The following is a 22,315-nucleotide window of genomic DNA, read 5'->3' on the forward strand; positions in this document are numbered from 1 at the left end:
GTATTGCCTCATTTCCTTCCTGATATCTTGAAGGGTTCTGTATATTAAACTTTTGTATTCTGCATCTGGTAATTCCAGGAATGCACTTTCATCTAGAAGATCCCTGGATTTTTTGTTTTGAGAGCCTGTTGAGGTGATCATGGTCAGTTTCTTTATGTGACTTGATATTGACTGTTGTCTCTAAGCCATCTATAAGTTATTGTATTAGTTTATGCTTGCTTACTGTGTCATAGCTGCTTGCTTTGTTTTGTTTTGGCATACCCATATAGGTTGCTTGAGTGAGATAGCTTGATTATTTTCGCCTTTGGAGCTCGGGTGTCCTGTCCCCAGCTGGTTAGAGCTATTATCAGGTATATCAGTCTAGGGGTCCATTCAGTTTTCTTGTATGAATTCAGCTCAGGTTTCCAGGTAGCTGATATCAATGTGTGGTACAGGCTCTGTCCTACAGTCTTAGAGGGGCAGGGGTGATTGGCGTATATTCCGGTATCTGATTGCAGCAGGGGGTCACGCTCTGACAAAGGCAGGTGGCTGAGAACTGACCCCCAAGTGTCTCTGAGGAAAACACGTCTCTGTTCCCTAGAGCATGCTGGTGGGTGGGTTCTGCAGAGGGACCATGGGCATCCAAAGGTTTTGGTTGTAAGGACTGGGAGGTACCAGTTATCTTTGGACCCTGTCGCGGGTGGCTGGGTGACCTGAGTGGAGCTACTAGTCCTTAGGTCCCTGATGTGGTTAGGCGAGGACCTTGTTTAATAGGCAAAGCAATGTCAAACGTCAAACACCCACCTCTCCACCACACTGCTGAAATGGTTGGAGTTTGCCAACAAGGGCCTATTCTCCCAAAATAGGCCCACACAGGTCCACGCAGAAGGGAAAGGTGCTCAAGGTCCATGGACGGTTCATGCCTGGACAGGAGCCGCTTCTCTCCTGAGTGCCTCTGGTTAATGGAGCTAGGAATTTATCTTTTTCCCCCAACTGCAAATTTTTTTCTTCCCCAAGGCCGGGAGGATGGCTCTAGGTGCTCACCATGGTCTATCTCAGGCCCAGGGATGCAGCTGCTGAAGCCGGCTTGGGGGTGGGGGGGCACAGTAAAATATATGCATGTACTTAGCTTTTGCCAAGAGCGCTGTTCTCCTGAGGTTCCAGAGGTGTGAGTAGGCTGTATGGCTGGCTGCTTCTACCTGAGGAAGCTGCAGCCTAACGCTAGTACCAGCCTGCTGCCACCACCGCCGCCGCTTTGGGAATGGTGCCTGAGGGCTCCCTGCGATTCAGGTCCGGTAACTCCTCTCCACTTCTGAACTGTCTCTTCCTCCCCCCGCCCCTCAGTTTGTTGTCTAAGCTTTCCTTTGATGCTCAGGGCTCCCAGCTTGTCACAAATATACTCGTTTCACTTGTTTTTTCGGGTCTTTGTTGTAAAGAGGGCTCGCTGGAAGCATCTGTCTATTCTGCCATCTTGGCTCTGCTCCCTGTGTGAACTTTTTTATTCCATCCTTAATTTCTTAATTTGTTTAGTTTCTTTGCATTTGATTTTTTTTCCTTGCTTTTTATGTTATTAATTTCTATTTTTATGGCTTTATGGTCAGAAAAGATGCTTTATAATCTTTTGATGCTTTGAATTCTGTTAAGACTTCCTTTGTGGCCTAATGTGGGCTTTCTCTGGAGAATGTTCCATGTGCATTGGAAAATAAAGTATACTTGGCTGGTGTTGGGTGGAGTGTTCTGTATATGGCTATAAGATCAGGTTGGTTGGTTTTGGTATTTAGATCTTCTGTGTCTTTATTGAGTTTCTTTCTGGATGTCCTGCCCTTCACCAGAAGTGGTGTGTTGATGTCTCCTACTAATGTTGTGAAACTGTTTCTTTTTTCAATGCTGTTAGAGTTTGTATTATGTATTTTGGAGTCCTGTCATTGGGTGCGTAAATATATATTATAGTTATGTCCTCCTGGAGTACTGACCTTTTAATCATTATATAGTGTCCTTTCTTATCCTTTGTGGTGGATTTTGCTTTAAAGTCTGTTTTGTCAGAGATTAATATTGCCACACCTGCTCTTTTTTAGTTTTTGTTTGCTTGATATATATTTTTTCCATCCTTTGAATTTTAGTTTGTGTCTTTAAGTCTAAGGTGTGTCTCTTGTAGGCAGCATATAGACGGATCATGTTTTTTTATCCATTTTGCCACATTCTGTCCGTTTATTGGTGCATTTAGTCAATTTACATTCAGCATGATTATTGATAGGTATGAAATTAGTGCTGTCATTTTGATGTATTTTTATTGTTGTTGTTGTCAGTTTCTTTATTCTGCTTAATTTTTTGTGCTGAGTCATTTTTATGTATTTTCTTTTCATCTTTTTCACTGTTGTTGATTTTGTGTTTGCTGAGTCTTTATGTTTTTCTTGTTTTTTTATTCTGACATGTAGGATTGTTACTTTCCTTTGTGGTTACCTTAATATATACCCCTGTTTTTCTAAGTTTAAATCAATCTTTTATTTTATTATATCAGCTTGACTTTCTGTCCATGTGAAAGATCTATGACTATATTTTTTAGTCCTTCTTTTTTGTGTTAGTGTTGTCATCTTTTACTTGTTGACGTCTCTGTTTCCCTATTTTCAGTGTTTTAGCTTTGACTTATTTTTGTGACTTCCCTATCTGAATTGATATCTGATCGCTCTGTCCTGTGTTCTAGTCTTGGATTATTATCTGACGTTATTGATTTTCTAACTGGAGAACTCCCTTTAGTATTTCCAAAAATTCTGTTTCTCTGGAAGGGTTCTTGATTTTTTGTTTTGGGTATTTGCTGAAACAATCAATGTCTACCTCTTTATGTGATTTGATATTGACTGTTGTCTCCAAGCTATCAATAAGTGATCATATTTATTTATTTTGTTTACTTACTGTGTCCTAGCTTCTTGTTTTGTTTTGTTTTAATATGCCCAAATAGGCTGGTCCTGAGATCTAGTTTGATTATTGGCATCTTTGAAGCTCTCACATCCTGTTAGTAGGTGATTAGAGCTGTTACTAGGTATGTGAGCTCAGGAGTCCATTTACTTTTCTTGTGTGGATTCAGCTCAGGTGTCCAGGTAGTTGGTCACCAAGTGTGTGATGCAGGCTCTCACAGTCCTAGATGAGCAGGCGTGATTGGAGTAGGCACAGGTATCTGGCTGCAGGAGGGGGTCATGTGCTGAACAGTGCAGGGGTCTGATGGCTGCCCCTGAGTGTCTGGGAGGAAGGTGCATCCCTGTTCCATAGAGCACATAGGTGGGTGGGTTTTGCGGCTGGACTGTGGGCACCCAGTGCTGTTGGCTGTAAGGATTGGGAGGCAGCAGTTATTTCTTAGACCCCTGACATGGGTGGCTAGGTGTTGTGGGTTGAGCCACCAGTCCTCCGGCCCCAGATGTGAGTAGATGAGGACCCTGCTTAATGGGCAGGGCAGGGTCGGATGTCATGAATCTGCCACTCTGCCTTATAGCTGATATAGTTCAAAACATTCTTCAGGTGTATACCCCGTTGTAGTGTACTAATGAGGGCCTATGCTGTTGAAGTGGGCCCACACAGGTCTATGCGGGGTGAAAGGCATTTAAAGTGTGTGGGCCACTTATGCTTGTGCCTAGGCATAGGGGCTTTGCTTTCTGTAAGTTCCTGGCGTAGGGGAGCTGGCAGATTTTTTTTTTTTCCTATTTGTTAATTTGTTCCCTCTCTGAATCTGGGAGAACGGCTCAGGACACAAAACGGGTCCTACTTCTGGCCCAGGAGATGCAGCAATCACTGAAGCTGGTTTGGACTCGGTACATAGTGGGGAGGGGGCAGGTAAATAGGAGAGAGGTTCTTCCCCAAGGGGGTGTTTTTTTGCTCTGCGTGGTAGGTTAGACGAATGTACTTATCTTTTGCCAATTGAGTGCTGCTTCTTGCTGGTTCTGGAGGGTTGAGCAGACTCTCTGCTGCTTGATCTCTCCTGATGTGGAAAATTTGTCTTGAGCACCCCAGCTTGCCTCACCACACACACCAACCAATCCAGCCTGCAGGGTGCCAGTTCCCAGTGGGTCAGGTCTGGCAACTCCTTGCTGGTTCTGAATCGTCTCTCCTTTACCCTGCCACTCAGTCTAATTCCTCAACTTTGCTTTGGATGTTCAGGGCTCCTAGACTGTCTTATATAATTGATTCACTTGTTTTTTCAGGTCTGTGTTGTAAGAGGGACCACAGGAAGCATCTGACTACTCTGCCATTTTGGCAAAGTGTGTACATATGTTCAGAGCAGCACTTTGTTCATAGTGGCACTGAAATATGTATATATGTTCCTAGCAGCACTGTTTACAATAGACCCAAACTAGAAACTATCCAAATGTCCATCAATTGTAAAATGAATAGATAAATTGTGGTATATTTGTGCATTGGAATACTAGATATCAATGAGAATCAACAATATACAGTTACATGCAACAATATTGATGAATCTCAAAAACCTAAGGAGTCAGACATGATAGTGTACATTTGGTATTATTTGTGTGTATTATATAACCAGCCAACTATGTATTATTTACAAAACCAGGCACAAAACTACGATGGAAATCAGAATAGTGGATGCCTTTGCAGGTGTGGGAATTTTAACTGGGAAGGGTTATGAGGGACTTTTAGATTGGTGGTAATACTGTGTTTCATTATCTGGGTGCTGATTATATGAGTGTGTTACGCTTGTGAAAACCCATCAAGCTGTACACATATTTTCTTTTCTATGTATGTATTATACCTCAATAAAAAGTTAAAAAATAAATTGAGAAACTTCTCTTAATTTGATCTTTTTGGCCTGTTGTATTTGTATCAGGTATTGTAAAAATTCTGGGCTTAACTATGCAACAAATTGAATCCAAAGTATGCCTGGGAGATTCTTTTGAGTGTGCAGATATAATTGCAACTATGACAAATTTTTTACTTTAATTCACAGAGAGACCCCCTTGTTGCATGCTGAACCAGTGGTGTTACCTCTTCCCTTTTTCTAGGTTCTCACCATAATAGCAGGCTCCTCATCTAAGTCTTCCTCTTTCAACCTCTGGCCACTTGTCTTTGCCTTTCCTTTAATAAAAATAGCTAAGCCCCAGGCTAACTAGTGAGCATGTTATTTTAAACATGCCGCAGCCTATTTTTAGTTCTGGCATTTAGAGTTTTAGCTAGTTTGGCAGTAATCTAATCAGGAGTACAGGGTGAAACTTAATTTTGATTGTCTAGGACCCTGTTTAATATGCTACCTGTTTAGGAACAGTTGGCATTATTCTGATTAAAGAAAAAAATTGGTGAAAATGAACCACTAGGAAAGTACAAAAGAGATGTGATGAAGTGTAGTGGGTAAGCAGAGGTCAGAGAATGGTGACAGCCAGGTAGAATAGTCCTTAGGGAATGTATAGTCTAAGGTTTCTGAATGTGTGGTCCTCTGACCACTTCTATCAAAGTCATTTCAGACCCAGTAAATTTCAATCTCTATAGATATGACACAAGACTCTGCAATTCGATGAGCTCTTAAAGTAATTCCAATAAACACTAAAGTTTAAGAACCATATAACGATCTAATCTATTTTGCTTGTTCTATAGATAACAAAGATGACCTGGCTAGATTGATAAGTGACTTGCCTGAGGTCAAACAGTTAATTATTGGCAGAATCAGAACTAGAGCCCAGATTTTCCAGACTGTAATGATTTGACTGTGTAGCTGTGAAATAGGTAGTAGGAAAAGAGTAGGTAGGACTCTCAGTTTCCCAGCTCACCGGGACAAAGCAGCTCTGCTTCTTTTTGCTTTATACATTCAACGTCTATATTCTATTTTGTCTCAACAGAGACATTTTTGCAAAGAGGAGGGTTGAACAATTATTGTTCTGTACTTTCTTCCAGTTTTAGCCATAGATGAATAATTTATTGGTGCATTAATTCATCCAACAAACATGCATTAGGCACAGCAATATGAGCACAGCCTTAGTCCTTGAGGGGTTTACAGCCTAGTGATGAGATAGACTTCACAATCTTCTCTATAAGGTAATAAGCTAGAGGTGAATAGGCACCTTAGGAACCCAGTGAGAGCACTTTTTAATTTGGTTAGAGGTGTCGGGGAAGACTTCCAAGCTAATATACCTTTTGGAAAACCAGACAAAAACTGTAGCATTTCTTAGAGTAATATTTTAAGGTTTCTGTTTTATTCGAGTTCCAGGAGAGGTGATAAATGATGTGTTATAAATTCATATTTCAAACTAATAGTAGAATAATAGCTTTTAACTAGATACATATATATCTTTAGTAAGAAATTTGAGTCTTTAGATAATAACAGGCAAGAAGTATCACACAGAAATAGAACAATTGAAGTGGAAACTGATCCATTCAAGTATCTGAGAGATGATAGTAGAAAGTACTTAAAAACCAAACCCATTCCTGTTGAGTCGATTCGACCCATGGCAACCCTGTAGGACAGAGTAGAACTGCCCCATAGAGTTTTCAAGGAGCGCCTGGTGGATTTGAACTGCCAACCTTTTGGTTAGCAGCCGTAGTAGCACTTACCCACTATGCCACCAGGGTTTCCAGAAAGTACTTAAGAGTAAGATATTCCTAAATTCAAATTCCAGCTCTGTCACATCGGTAAATTCCTGAAATTCTCTTGTTTTATTCTCCTCACCTGTAAAATTGGCACATTAGTAGCTCTTGCCTCAAAGAATTGTTGCAAGGATTAGAGATAATTTGTGTAAAGTACTTGACATGTAATAATCACTCACTATGCAATAATTATTATTTGCTTCTGTAATTTAGATTAAATCCTCATGTCTAGATCACTGTATTTCCCTTTGAAAACTGTTCCTTGGTTTATTAAATTTCAAAAAGCCTGAAAATATCAAGTAGTTATTATATTTGATGATAAATTTAGTTATGCCACCTCACATAATACCATGTAAAGAATATACAAGATGAGTGTGTATAGTCTTCAACACAGACATACTGATCTAGTACAGCTACAGAGATGAAGTATACAGTCAGTTTCTTGGGGAAACAGAAAAGCTAATTAGACATCATGGAAGCATTTCCGCCTTTCAACTTGTTGCTGTGGTGTCATATAGCGAAGTATGAAAAAACGAAGTTCTATGTTGGTTGCTTCATTCATTCAGCAAACGTCATTGAGTCTGGCTCTCATTTGCTATACGTAATTAGTTGCTGGTGATATTGCGATAAAGACACAGTTGCTGTCCTTATGAAGTTTATCTCACTGAGAAAGTCATAGATATATATAAATAAATCCAGTGTAGGTATATGTGTTTTAATGGACCCATGTATATGTGGGACCCTCTTAGGGCACATGGGAAAGGTGGGAAATCCTTTGGAGGGTAAGCTGAGACCCTCAGAGGCAGTCTGAGCATAGGTCTTATAGGTAAAGGAAAAAAAAAAACACATTGCCCTCGAGTTGATTCTGACTCATAGTGACCCTGTAGAACAGAGTAGAACTGCTCCATAGGGTTTCCAAGTTGAGGCTGGTAGATTTGAACTGCCAACCTTTTGGTTAGCAGCCAAATGCTTAACCAGAGCGAACAGCTTAAATAAAGGCACAGAATTTTAAAGCATTCTCAGATAGTTAAGGAACTGAAAGTTATGTTCAGCTGGAGTAGAGATTGGATTCTCTGAAAACTGAGGCTTGAGTAGTAATCATGGGTTAGATAGGGGAGAGTCTTATATGCCATGTGTATTTTTGACTTTTTTCTGATCAGCTTTCCTTTTTTATTAGATCATTTTGGCAAGAAATGTGGAGGTGGTTTAGAAAGAAATAAGGCTAGAAACAGAAAGACCAGGTGAGAGTTTTGAAAAAGCCCTGAGAACAAAGTTGGGAAAATAAGGATCTGAGCCTGTGTATCTCAAATTGTGGTGCTCAGGTCAGTTTAGGAATTTATTAATAATAAAATTCCCAGGTCATGGCCTCAGCAATCTGATTCACGAAGTCTGGAGTTTGAGAACCAGTTGAAAACCAGTCTAAACTATGGTTTTTTTTATTAGTATAATTGACTGGGCTTAGTACTGATACAGGGTAGTGATAGAGAAGAAGGGTTAGTTTCAGAAATGATGCTTTCTAGGTGATGTCGGGAAAATATAGAGTATGGCCCTGGAATGTATGTGAAGGTTGAGGAAGTGAAGGGTGAGTGAGACTAGATAGTTGGGTGGGCTGGTTATCTACTTGGGAAGTTCCCAGCAGTTGGGGGGTGGAGAAGATGACTGTGAACCAAGTGTCAAAAATCTTTGCTAAAGGAGGAGATAGTGTCTGAGGTTAGTAAAGATTGCAACAAGGAGGAGTAAAGGGTAGTATAGGCCAGTGCTTCCAAAACTTTAATGTGCTTATGAATTGCTTGAGGATCTTATTAAAATGCAGATTTTTGGTTTAGTAGATCTGGAATGGGCCCCAGGATGCTACATTTTTAGCAAGTTCCTAGATGATGTTGAAGCTACTGGTCCATGGACCAAACTTTGAGTAGCAAGGATATATGTCTCTGGTTTTCAAATTTAGCTGCATATTGGACTTTCCCTAGTATTTAGGTACCTTTCCTGGAGATTCTGATCTAATTGATATAGAGTGAGGCCTGAATATTGGGATTTTTGAAAACTCCCCAGGTAATTTTAATGTGAAACAAAGTTTGGGGACCACTGATGTAGGCCAAGTAGGCCAGGGGGTGAGGAGTGTAATAGTATGAAAGTGGCAATGTAAAGCTGGTTCCACTCACTATCTCCTGGTACAAGATGTCGAGGAGAAGGCTTCAGAGGGCTCACTGCAACAAAGAGAAGGAAGATGCAAAGGAAGGGTTGGCAGGAGAATGTGAGGGGCTCATGCCTGGGTGGACAGGAATGAAAAGGACAGGGATGAGAACCATAACTGGATTGATTCCTCCAGGTTATGAGGCTGGGGTTAGAGGTCATATGATGGTCACTGACAGCAGTCTTTGCTTGGCTTTTCAATGGAATGTTATTGAACAGGTCTCCTTGTGTTCACAAAGAGAGCTGTCCTCAGTACATTCCTTTATCTATGAGCTCTGGATTTGTTTTCTAAAGTTTGATGGAGTGAAACTAGAGTCGCCTGGCATCAAGAGCCCTCAAGTAGTAATTATTAATAACTATTGAACATCTCTTGTTATGTATGTGAAGTAATCCATTGTTCTATTTTTTCTCTCCAGATATTATAATAAATACAAATGGCAGGATATAACAGCTGTGGCTGAATCTTCACTTTGAAGATATGAATGTGAAGTAGAAGTCTATGAAGCAGTATGTCTGCCTGAAATTATATGAAATTAAAAATTCCCCATTTATTTGTGATATATCACTGTGCCGAAATTCTGTTGAGGTGCTTATCATTTACTTTTAATCAGTTAAGAAAGGAACATTCTTCTGTATGCTTTTCCTACACACACACACATTCTGTGTTTTTACACAAATAATGTACATCTTCTATGTTTGCCAGCCATGTCCTCCTCCTGCAACTTATTTTCATAAGCGTGCTATGCTAATTTTTTTACAGCAACATGTAAAAAAAATATTGTCATAGTGGTTCTTATGAAAATACTTAGTGAGGGGCACACATTAGTTGCTTAAAAATATGGTACCATATGTACATATATACAAATACATATACATATATATGAATATATATACATATATACATATTTTTGTGTATATATATGTACCTATATATATTTGCATCACAATATAAAAACTAAATATTAGATATTAGAAGACTACAGTAGACTAAAAATAGACGATTTTAGCTTATAAAGAGCCAATACCAGAGTACTATGTAACATCCTCGGATCTTTTTCCCCAAAGTTTATTCTTCATGTGGATTAAGAGTAGTAAGTGTTGTGCTAAAAATGAAAATGCTTATATTACAAGCTATTTTTAACAGAACTAAATTGAAACCACATGAGTAAGAGACCTAATTCCAAGTCTGCCTGAAAGAAACTCTATACTAAAGACTTGCTGAAGCAGAGAATGTATAATACATATAACCAATCCTACACTAAGTATTTCATACATTACTTCATCCCCAAGCAATGTTCTTTAGCTAATACTCTCTGTAGGAATTTTTGCTTTTTTTTTGTAATGCAACTTATTATGGCATCCTATATTGACAATGCCCTACATAAAAAACAGCAGGCTTGTCGGTGAACATCGTACAGTTGTATAACTCCTGGTGAGATTTTACTCTGATGGTTTTACTAATGCAATTGTACCGAAAAGTAAGCCTGAGTCAAATTTTCAAAGCTGCTTCCACATGAAAGGAAATTATAAAATATATGTATTAATCTCAGGGTAAGTAATATATAGTATTCATTTTTAAAATACAAGTGCTATAAAGATATTTCTGTAAATGATTTAATAAGGCATTAAGCCACTAACAGAGTTATTTGTGATTTCTCTTTTACGTTTTCATCTGGAGGTGAAGTATGGGAAAGTTTTAGGAAATGTAGAAGAGATTGTTAATGATGAGGCTAAAACAAAACTTAGACCTGAATTCTAAATCAGTACTCAACTAAGTCAGCAACTCTTGTGGTAGTTTTACAAATAGAAATGTGATAAGCACTGGAGAAATAAGAATGAAATAGAAGGATATTTCCTGTTTTCAAGGAATTTATAATCCAAGGGGGAGGGAAGAAAATGAGAATTATTTTATAGTTTATGAGTGGTAGGTTCCTGTGAGAAAGAATGATACCTGATTCTTAGAGTGGGCCTGGTGGATGGAAAGAAATAAACATTTGATAGTTTCATATTGCTGATAAGGAAAATGTAGCTAGCTTAGAGAGGTAAATACTTGGGAAGGGTGATATAACTTACACAAAGTGACCAAGCCAGGATTTGAAGGCAATATTTTTGTTTTATAGACTAGAGCATAGGGAAGGGGAAAGAAAGAAGGGGCAAGAGTGAGGAAGGAGATCAAATTGGTTTTCAGGTTTAGGGGTGGGGAACAAAACCTCAATCATTAAGAAGGAAAGCAGAAGAAGCCTACTGGCTGTCAGAAGTCCAAAGAGGATTCCTGTTGGCAGATTGTAATAGAAGGTTGTACTCTTAGTCTCATATCTGTGGGCAGGCCTCATACATCTTTTAGTGAACCTCCCTGGAAAAGCATGAAAAAAGGTGTTCATCTCTTTTAGGGGAGAGGGCCGCCATAGTTTTCATCACATTCTCAAGGTAATCTGTGATCTAAAAAACGTTAACCATGAGACTGGACCCTTTTACTTCAGCTTTAGCTAGGGAAATTTCATTTTTAGGCACTTAAAATTGTATTTTCAAATTATGCCTCAAAAAAAAAAAAAAAAGATAATGTCAGGCCGTAAGTACTGAGAAAAATCCAGTTAAAAATGCATGAAAGGCCAGATGTCATTTCCATTAAAAAACTTTTTTTTTAATTAAAAAAAGTATTTTTCTCCAAGGTGTAATTCATCATGATTTTTTTCAGTTATGAATAGTTTTTTTATCTCACATTGTATATATAGCATCTGTGTTTATATATAAAGGGTGTAATGCCCAGACTTCCCAGGTAAAAGTCATCTTGTACCTCTCCTGCTCTACTGTTGGTTTCTGTTATGCATTTAAAAATGTTTTATCTTCTATCTTAAATCCTCCCTGGACTCTCTATGTTCTTCCAGATACCCAATCATCCTTCATCCATTTATATCCATGTTTCTTAAAAAGAGTGCTTTCTATAATAGCCAAAAGGTAGAAACAACTCAAATGTCCATTAATAGATGAATGGATAAAGAAAATGTACATACATACAATGGAATATTATGCAGCTATAAAGAGGAAAGAAGTTCTGATACATGCTACTATGTGGGTGAATCTTGAAAACATGTTGAGTGAAATATCAGACACAAAAAGGACAAATATTGTATAATCTCACTTACATGAAATATCTAGGATAGGCAAGTGCATAGAGACTAAAGTTTATTAGTGGCTAACAGGAGCTGGGAGCCCTGGTGGTACAGTGGTTAAGTGCTACAGCTGTTAACCAAAATTTGGCAGTTCAAATCCACCAGCTGCTCCTTGGAAACCTTACGGGGCAGTTCTGCTCTGTCCTATAGGGTCACTATGAGTCAGAATCGACACAACAGCTTTGTTTTTTTGTTTTTTAATGGGCCGAGGGGAAAGGGTAGAGTACAGGAAAGGGTGTTAATTGCTAAAGGGGTTCTGAATTACTGTTTGGGGCAATGAAAAACTTTCAGAAACAGTGGCGATGGTAGCACAACATGATGAATATAATTAATGTCACTGAATTGTACAGTTAAAAGTGGTTAAAATGAACAAACTTTTTATTATATACGTTTTACCACAGTAAATTAAAAAAAAAAAGTTCTTTTGGCTTTCTCATTGACCCTTCACCCCTCAGCCCTCCCTACACCCTGCACACACAGTCTGGCGTTAGCTCCAGTTCTCCACTGACACTGCTCCCTTTAAGGCTACCAGCAACCACCTGGAGGCTAACCTAAGGGGTATTTTTCAATCCTCATTGGGCCAAATCCATGACTCCTCCCTTTGTCTTACCTCTCATAGGCAGTCAATCATGAAGTCCTCTTGATTTTGAATCCTAAAGCACCCTCAGTATTGTCCACTTCTCCCAATTTCTTGGATCCTGACCTGTAAATGCCTTCCTTGGGTCTTAGATCCGAGTCCTCTTCTGTACCTACACACATACTCTCTAGGTAATCTTATTCATTCCGTTATTTAAAATTCTATGAGCTGCTGCCTTCGAGATTTATCTCTCAAATCCTGGATTCTCATATCCTACTCAAAATTTCCAGATGGATGTCTAATAAGCAATTCAGACTTAATATATCCAAATTTAGTATATTTAATTTTCCTCTTCAAATCTGTGTTTTCTACCAGGAAATGACTTCTACTTAGTTGCTCAAGGCAAAAACCTAGAAGTTATACTGGATTTTTCTTTCCTGCAATACTCCTGAAGCTCTGTCAGTTAGCCACCATCAGCTCTCACCTGAAATGCACAGTAGCTTCCTATTTGGTTTTTCTACTTCCGTTCTTATTCTTCTATAATCCCTTCTCCACAGAGCATCCAAAGTAGTCTTCTAAAATCACAAATTGGATCATGTCCCTCTTTTATTTTAGATTCCGGTAATAGCTCCCATCACACATGATCTAAACTCCCTTCCTATGATTTACAAGGCCCTATGCGGTTTGAGACTAGTATCTTTCTAACCATCCCCCCGACCCCAGAGTATACTCCAGCCCCTCTAGCCTTCTTACTCTTCCTCCAGTGGGTCAAACTCTTTCCTGTCTCAGGACCTTTACATTTTTTCTTCTCTCTGTCAGAATATTCTTCACCAACATCTCCCATGGCTGGTTCCTTTTATCCTTTAGCCCTCAGTTCAAATCGCATATCTTTGGAGACGACTTTCTTGACCACCTTATCTAAATTTAACCTCCATCAGTTGCCTGATATCATCTTCATAGTTCCTATCACAACTTGCAAACATTTTACTTATTTTGGTCTCCTCTCACTAAGATCTAAGTTCCTTCAGCACCATATTCCTTCGGCCTAGAACAGAGATTGAGAACTTGGAGGGACTCAAGAAATATTTGTTGAATAAATGAATGTTTTCAGGTACTACAAACTACTGCCTTTCCCTTATTGTATAATAGTAAACGGCCTGTAGACTTAGCGTTTTTAAAACAGGTAAACTGAGGCCATCTAAATGTTAGGCAGTTCTACTAGAGCATCTAGGTGTTAAGCACTCGGCTGTTAATGGAAAGGTCAGGGGTTTGAACCCACCAGCACTCCGCAGGAGAAAGGTGTGGCAGCCAGTTTCTGTAAAGATTACAGCCTTGGAAACCCCCTGGGGTAGTTCTTCTTTGTCTTATAGGGTCAGTATGAGTTGGCATTGACTTCACAGCAAAGAGTTTATGGACTAGAGCATCTTTTTTTTTTTTTTTAATATTGTACTTTAGATGGTTTACAGAACAAACTAGCTTCTCATTAAACAGTTAGTACACATATTGTTTTGTGACATTAGTTGCCAATCCCGCCACATGTCAACACTCTCCCCTTCTTGACCTTAGGTTCGCTTTTACCAGCTTTCCTGTCCCCTCCTGCCTTCTAGTCCTTGCCCCTGGGTTGGTGTGCCCATTTAGTCTCATTTTGTTTTATGGGCCTGTGTAATCTTTGGCTGAAGGGTGAACCTCAGGAGTGACTTCATTACTGAGCTAAAAGGGTGTCCGGGGGCCCTACTCTTGGGGTTTCTCCAGTCTGTCAGACCAGTAAGTCTGGTCCTCCTTTGCGAGTTAGAATTTTGTTCTACACATTTCTTCAGCTCTGTCCAGGACCCTGTATTGTGATCCCTGTCAGAGCAGTCAGTGGTGGTAACCAGCACCATCTAGTTGTGCTGGACCCAGTCTGGTGGAGGCTGTAGTACTTGTGGTCCATTAGTCATTTGGACTAATCTTTCCCTTGTGTCTTTGGTTTTCTTCATTCTCTCTTGCTCCAGATGGGGTGAGACCAGTAGAATATCTTAGATGGCTGCTCACAAGCTTTTAAGACCCCAGACACTACTTACCAAAGTAGAATATAGAACATTTTATGAACTATGTTATGCCAATTTAACTAGATGTTCCCTGAGACCATGGTTCCCAGAGCCCCTGGCCAGAGCATCTTGATCCTGAGTATCTTGTTCTGGGATGTTATCAATGGAATTTTGTTTTAGGATAATTTAGCATATTTGAGGCTTATTAGTGTGGTGGTTAAGGGAGAAAAATTCTAGTTTTATTGCCAGGCCTTCCTATATCTGGTAACCTATCTGCAAATGGCTATTGGCTTAGTCATCTACTGCTACTGCAACAGAAACACCACAAGTGGATGGCTTCAACAAAGAGAAATTTATTCTCTCACAGCCTAGGAGGCCAGAAGTCCAAATCCTGGGTGCCAGCTCCGGGGGAAGGCTTTTCTCTTTGTCAGCTCTGAGGGAAAGTCCTTGCCATCAATCTTCCCCAGGTCAAGGAACTTCTCAGCACAGGAACTTCGGGTCCAAACGATGCGCTCTGCATCTGGCATTGTTTTCCTAGTGGTATGATGTCTCCTTGTCTCTCTCCTTGCTTCTGTCTTTTATATTTCAAAAGAGATTGATTTAAGACACAGCTGTATCTTGTAGATTGAGTCCTGCCTCATTAACATAACAGTCGCTAATTCCACCTCATTAACATCGTAGAGGTAGGATTTACAACACGTAGTAAAATCATATCAGAGGACAAAATGGTGAGCAATCACAGTACTGGAAATCATGGCCTAGCCAAACTGATAACATTTTGGGGGGACACAATTCACCTCATAATAGCTATGCAGAAGAGTGCCTCTGTCTTTAATGTTATCAGAAGAGTAATCTTGGAAGCAGATGTTTTGGGGAGGCTGAATCTTTTACTTTTGAATGAAACTGCAGTCCTCATGTCTGATCTTTCCAACACAACAGTTCCACATTCATACAGTATTAATGAATAGATAATCATTTTTTCTCTCACATTTCCTCTTTGCATACTCCCTCTACTTAAAGAGACTGCATGTAAGACTCGTCTTTGTGGAAAGAGGTAGGACTGAAAGTATAAAAAAGATAATATACACCAAAATTGAGCTTCAAAATATTTTCAATTTAATTTGCATAATTTAGTTGTGTCTTCCTTTATTACAAACTTGTATTATTTCAGTGTTTTATGATTCTGTGGTTTGAGTACTATGCTGCAACATAGGGGAAATGCCATGTATGATAGCAAGTATATTTAGTCTTCTCTGTACCTTTCAAGCATAAATGAGACTACAGAAATGAAGCTATTACATGATTAGAGAATACTAAAATAACACCTCTTATGTAAGCAGTAATGTTCTTTCCCTTACTATTAATATCTATAATTATCTATGAAGTAATTTTTCCCAAAATGAAAGCACACAAGTTTATTGTATTTGGAAATTTCCTTCCTAGGGGACATGGTACTACCCTTCTCTGGGCCAGTCATGAGTTGTCACAGTGTCTTTGGTCCTGTATAGACAGGCTCGAGCCTGTTTCCATTTGCACTCATTTATCGCAACTTGCTAGTGTAAAAAAAAAAAAGTTGCCAAATGACCGATTCTTTAATTGATTTATAAGATGTCCAGTTTTCAACTTGTTAAAAATTGCATTGACTTTTTTTTTTTAAACAAAAATCTCATTCCATGGACACGCATTCTGTGAGAAAAATATCCATAGTTCACTTTTCCTTATTAGAAATCTTTCAGTGTTTGGCCCCAGAGTCAAGAGGATTATCTCAAGTTTACATGATACAGTTCTACAATTTTGAGCCTTGTTTTGCACAGTAGCTTCTGGAGTTTGGCAATGTACAGAGGAATTTGAATGAATTTTAATCTAAGCACCTCAAATATCACCTCTTCAGAAAGACCGTCCTCACTCCCTCACCCCATTGCCTTTATTTCACGACACAAATGTATATTTACAAATAATCTATAAATCTAAATATATAATACCTATAAAAAATCTTGTAACATTGAAACTCAACATGTTGATCACTGACAGATTTTCAAAGGGATAAAATTTCTATTTTCTATATTTAGGACCACTTATTTGTAGCTTCAACTCTAGCAGCAACTCAGTGGGAATTGGCAGCCACTTAAAATTAAATTTTACTTGTATGCCTAACCCCCCACCACCCCCCAAAAAACCAGCCCCACTGCCATTGAGTTGATTCCGACTAATAGCGACCCTATAGGACAGGGTAGAACTGCCCCATAGAGTTTCCAAGGAGCGCCTGGTGGATTTGAACTGCCAGTCTCTTGGTTAGCAGCCATAGCACTTCACCACCACACCACCAGGGTTTCCTTTGTGTGCCTAACCTAGTCCAATAAAATTCTCAAATATTTTTATCCATCCTTCCAACCACATACCAGTCATTTTTTGACAACATCCAGTTTTCTGAGAATTGCACCCCATGCTATAAAATTCATCATCCTAAAGACTGGGGGATGGTTGGGTGAATGGGTGCTGGTGCTGAAGCTTTCTTTAAGGTTAGTGTGAACCAAAACCTGATAACTTTTAGTGTTTTCTCCCCTTTCAAACCCATTTGGTTACAATTCCACAGTTCCTCCCTCTCCCCACACGTAGACATTTACACTTTTAATTAAAATTTTAACTAATTAGTGCAGCGGGTTAGATATTTGTACACATATACCTTCTCTAGGCTTCCCAGTATCATTGGTTTCACTTCTGATTTTGTCGGTTACTAAGAAAACTGACCCTAACTCCTGAGCCTCCGACTGTCACCTCTCCCAAACGGTTAATTCCGTTGTCAGGGTTGGAGGCGCTAGGCGGAAGGTCTGATGACCCGTGCCTGTAGCCTCTACTGGAAGCCACGACTGTGGCGGGGGGCCCGGCAAGGTCCGCCACTAGTCCCCATGAGCCAGCCCCCCCGCGCTGTCCAGCTCTGAGCCTAAAACTCCCACGGCCCGGCCTGTAGACTGGGGGTTTGGTGCCTCGGCCTCAAAACCTAGTTCTGGCCGCAGACCCGGTAACGCTCGACCGCCTTCTCTGCTCCTGCGGTCGCTGGACTCCGCCGGATGGAGGTGCGAAGCCACGTGGAAGGGGTAGGTGGAGAAGCGTTAGGTGCCCATGGCGCCCTAAGCAACTCTTTGTCATGGGGGCTGGGAGCCGACGGCTTCTGCAACCCAAAGTCCCAGACGGAGTTCCGCGCCACACCCGCTATACCCCCAGAGAGCTGCTGACAGCTTTAAAGAGAAGAAGCGGAACCTGAACGGGTTCCTCCTTCACTTCTCCAACCGTCCGCTAGTTCCCCACCCGTGCCCTCTGCGCATGCCCCACCCCGTGCGTTGCCACGTGATGTGACCCACTCGCCAGCCTATGGGCGTCAGCCCCGCCCAACGCCTCGCCTTGCCTTCTGCTCCGCGCGCCGCCACGTGATGAGGCTCACCGCCAACCAATAAGGTCCGGCCTTGTGTCGCGCCCCGCCCCGCGCGCCGTGGCTGTTTGAAGTGACTAATTTCTGTCATATGACTGAGGCGCCCATGGGGGTGGCGGGGCGGCTCTAGGAGTGGGGGCCTAGCAAACGCCCTGCGGAGCGACCCGGGCTTGGTGGTGGCCAGCATGGCCCCTACTCTGTTCCAGAAGCTCTTCAGCAAGAGGAGCGGGCTGTGCGCGCCCGGCCGGGACGCCCGTGATACGGACTGCGCGTTTAGGTAGGGTGCTGCGGGCGGGCCAGGCGGGGGGCGCGGGGCCGGTGGCTTTGTGGGCTCAGGGCTCCAGGGGCACTGGGGCCTTCGGCGCCCAGGCGCCGCGCGTAGACCAGGATCGCAGTCAGGAGGGGCCCGACAGGACTAATGCTCAAGGGTTGGAGCGAGGTATTCCCTCCACCCCTTTGTCGTCGCCCCTTCCCCCACCTCCGAGCAGGTTTGTTTACGTCTCGGCGGGCAGCCACGCGCGGCCCTGATCCTCCAGATCGAGTACCGCGGCCTCAGGCGTTGGGGTCCACACGCCTTCCTGGCGGCGACCAGACTTGGGCGCGGGTTGGAGTAGACCTCAGTCGCTGTCCTCCGGCCAGAGAAGTTCTCCCCTCCTCCCGGCGACCAGTCGCCCCCCGGGTGCTCGAATCCAGCGTGGGTGGCGTTGTGGAGCAAGCAGCAGTTTTGGTGAACCTTCTGAAGCAAGGGGCCGTTTTTTCAGGTTTCTTGGAAACTACAATTGGAGGTGTGCAGGTACCGCGCAGAGCGACCTTAGTGTTACCGAAGGAGAAATGTGAAACCTAAGAAGTTAGGTTTACTCCTGACCGAACTGAAAAAAAAAAGCAGGGCCGAAATAAGTGAAGTATGGCCACAGAATTGGCCATAGAATCTTCCCCTTACAACTGTAACTAAAGAGTTTTTCGAAAATGGAAAACAATAGCAGAATATATGTGGTATTACAGGCTTTGTTAATTTATGGTTATGGTACCTGTTGCTGGTGGAATAACTTTTTAGAATGGTAAGACTTAATATAAACCTGGATTCAGGGTAAAATTCAGTCACGGAAGGGCATTCGAAGAGGAGATAGTATGGCTTCCGAACAGCTTTCATGCTGGTTGCAGTGTGGAAACGTGTAAATATGACTAGGCTAAATGTCAAGTTATCACTCAAACATGGTAGGATAGCAGAGAGCCTAGTTGTACAGTTGTAGGAAAAAATAAAAATCTGTTAAATTTTGCAACAAGCAAAAGTGAAATCATTGTACCATACTGATTTAAGGTTTTGATATTCTGAAAATTATTCACCCTCACTCCAATGCAGGCCCTGTTAGTAAGCATTCAGTAAATACACGTGGAATTGAACTATTAAATGGAAAGAATTTAACTGACTTTTAGAAGAGGAGAAATCTCAGTTGTGAACATCCTGAGAAAGTGCTTAGTAGAAGCAGACAGTTTTCTAGGTTTTGGTCTTTTACCACTGGGAAATAAGTGACTTGCCATACTCTTCTAATGACTTTTTTTAAGCATTTCTTTATTGCTTTTCTTCCAAAAAATGAAAGTGCAGCCTAGATAATACTATGTTGAGCCAAACAGTAACTCAAGGGACAATAGAAAGCAGGTTTAGTGGCCTTCGAATAGGCAACTGCTTCCTATTTCTTGGGTAAAGATTGACTTTGGATACCCAAATTTCCAATGACCTCAATTCACATGGAAAAACATTTTTATATCTAATTTTTTTTTTTTTTAAAGTGTGGTCTCCTGTATAGTTGTGCAATATTACTTGGCAGTTGTCCAAGCACTTTCTCCTCAGTATCTTATTTGGTGTTTTACAACAACCTTGTGAGATAAGACAAGTAGTAGTATAAATAACCGTATAATCGTTTTTCCAGTGGAAGTAAGAATTCAGTGTAAGCCCCATAACTGCACTGCATATAAAAGCGCTTGCTTTGACAATAAAATGTGTACAAGTGTTGTTGTTACTTGCCATCAAGTTGGCTCTGACTCATGGTGACCTTATATACAGCAGAACAAAATGTTGCACAGTGCTGTGCCATCTTCATGATCCTTGGTCCATTGTCTTCCCTCTCTGCATTTTGAGTGCCTGCTGACCTAGGGAGGCTTGTCTTCCAGCACTGTATCTGGATAATATATTCTGATGTTTTCAGAAGCAGAGTGTCAGATCTTTTTTCCTAGTCTGTCTTAGTCCAGAAACTCCACTGCTATCTGTCCACCATGAGTGACCCTGCTAGTAGTATTTGAAATACTGGTGACATAGTTTCCAGCATCATGGTAAAACATAGCCACCACAGACAGGTGGTGTTCACAAGTGTACGTAAGAGAAAATGAAAACTCTCTTTGAGTTCACTCATCTAGTAAATTACAGATCCAATCAACCTAGGTTTTTTTTTTTTTTAACAATTTTATTGAGTATAATTTTCATATAATAAAACTGTCCCATTTAAGCATACATTTCCAGTAGTTTTGGTATATTTATGCAGATGTGTACCTGCTACCCCAGTCAAGTTTTAGAACACATTCATCACCCAAAGAGTTCTGTCATGTCCCTTTGCAGTTAGCCCCTGGCACCCCTCCATCCCAGGGCAATCACTGATCTGCTTTTTATTATTATAGTTTTGATGTTCTTCGAATTTCATATAAATGTAATGCTATATATAGTCTTTTGCGTCTGGCTTATTTTCATTTAGCTTGATGACTGAGATTCATCCGTGTTGTATGGATCAGTAGCTTTCTTCCATTTTATTGCTGAGTAATTTTCCACTGTATGTATATATCGCAAATTTGTTTTATCCATTCACCAGGTGATGGACATATATGGGTTGTTGTCAGATTTGGGCTACTGTGAATAATGTCGCTGTGAATATTTGTACAGAAGTCTGTATGTGGACATACATTTTCATTTCTTTCAGGCAGATACCTAGGAGTGGATTGCTGGCTTGTATGATAAATGTATGTTTAACTTTTTAAGATGTTACCAGACTTTTCCAGAGTGACACCATTTGCATCCCATCAGCAGTGTATCAAGGTTATAGTTGCTATATAACCTCTCCAATACTTGATATTGTCAGTCTTTTTTATTCTAACAGCTATTCTAGCGAGTGTCATTTTGTGGTTTTATTTTTCATTTCTCTAGTGACTAATGATGTTCAGCATCTTTTCACGTAACCAAGTTTTTTTTTAATTGTACTTTAAGTGAAAGTTTACAATTCAAGTCAGTTTCTCATACAAAAACTTACACACGCATTGTTAAATGACCCTAGTTGCTCTCCCTAAAATGTTACAGCACACTCCTGTCCTCCACCCTGTATTTCCTGTGTCCATTCAACCAGCTCCTGTCCCCCTCTGCCTCCTCATCTCGCCTCCAGACAGGAGCTGCCCACATAGTCTCATGTGTCTACTTGAGCTAAGTAGCACACTCCTCACCAGTGTCATTTTATGTCTCATAGTCCAGTCTAATCTTTGTCTGAAGAGTTGGCTTTGGGAATGGTTTTAGTTTTGGGCTAATGGAGAGTCCAGGGGCCATGACCTCTGGGGTCCCTCCAGTCTCAGTCAGACCGTTAAGTGTGGTCTTTTTACTAGGATTTGAGGTCAGCATCCCACTCCTCTCCTGTTCCCTCAGGGATTCTCTGTTGTGTTCCCTGTCAGGGCAGTCATTGGTGGTAGCCAGGCACCATCTAGTTCTTCTAGTCTTAGGCTTACGGGGCCTCTGGTTTATGTGCTCCTTTCTGTCTCTTGGGCTCATAATTACTTTGTGTCTTTGGTGTTCTTCATTCTCCTTTGCTCCAGGTGGGTTGAGACCAATTGATGCATCTTAGATGGTGGCTTACTAGCTTTTAATACCCCAGCTGCCACTCACCAAAGTGGAATGCAGAATGTTTTCTTAATACACTTTGTTATGCCAGTTGACCTAGATGTTCTCTGAAACCATGGTCCCCAGACTTCTGTCCCTGCTACTCTGTCCCTCAAAGTGTTTGGTTGTATTCAGGATTGATTTCAGCTTTTAGATTAGTCCAGTTGTGCTGACTTTCCCTGTATTGTGAGTTGTCCTTTCCTTTACCAATGTAATTCTTGTCTACTGTCTAATTAGTGAATATCCCTCACCCTCCCTTCCCACCTTCGTAACCATTAAAGAATGTTTTCTTCTGTGTTTAAACCTTTTCTTGAGTTCTTATAATAGTGGTCTCGTACAATATTTGTCCTTTTGTGACTGACTAATTTCACTCAGCATAATGCCTTCCAGCTTCCCCTGTGTTATGAGATGTTTCACGGATTCATCATTGTTCTTTATCATTGCATAGTATTC

General features: G+C 40.9%; 2 protein-coding genes across 3 annotated transcripts in view; both read left to right on the top strand.

The window, feature by feature from the left end:
• The window catches only part of MEIKIN (meiotic kinetochore factor), a 124,835-nt gene extending 115,501 nt beyond the window's left edge, over positions 1 to 9,334 (top strand). The window contains exon 13 of the mRNA XM_049873125.1: positions 9,171 to 9,334. Within this exon, the coding sequence (XP_049729082.1) occupies positions 9,171 to 9,202 (32 nt within the window). The 3' untranslated portion in view covers positions 9,203 to 9,334. The remainder of the gene's footprint in view (positions 1 to 9,170) is intronic.
• Positions 9,335 to 18,002: 8,668 nt separating this feature from the next.
• FNIP1 (folliculin interacting protein 1) overlaps positions 18,003 to 22,315 on the top strand; it is a 172,092-nt gene continuing 167,779 nt past the window's right edge. For both annotated transcript variants that reach the window (XM_049872982.1, XM_049872992.1), the window contains exon 1: positions 18,003 to 18,232. In XM_049872982.1, the coding sequence (XP_049728939.1) occupies positions 18,141 to 18,232 (92 nt within the window). In that variant the 5' untranslated portion in view covers positions 18,003 to 18,140. The remainder of the gene's footprint in view (positions 18,233 to 22,315) is intronic.

This window comes from Elephas maximus, chromosome 2, assembly GCF_024166365.1.
Source record: "Elephas maximus indicus isolate mEleMax1 chromosome 2, mEleMax1 primary haplotype, whole genome shotgun sequence".
In the NCBI taxonomy this organism is placed as follows: domain Eukaryota; kingdom Metazoa; phylum Chordata; class Mammalia; order Proboscidea; family Elephantidae; genus Elephas; species Elephas maximus.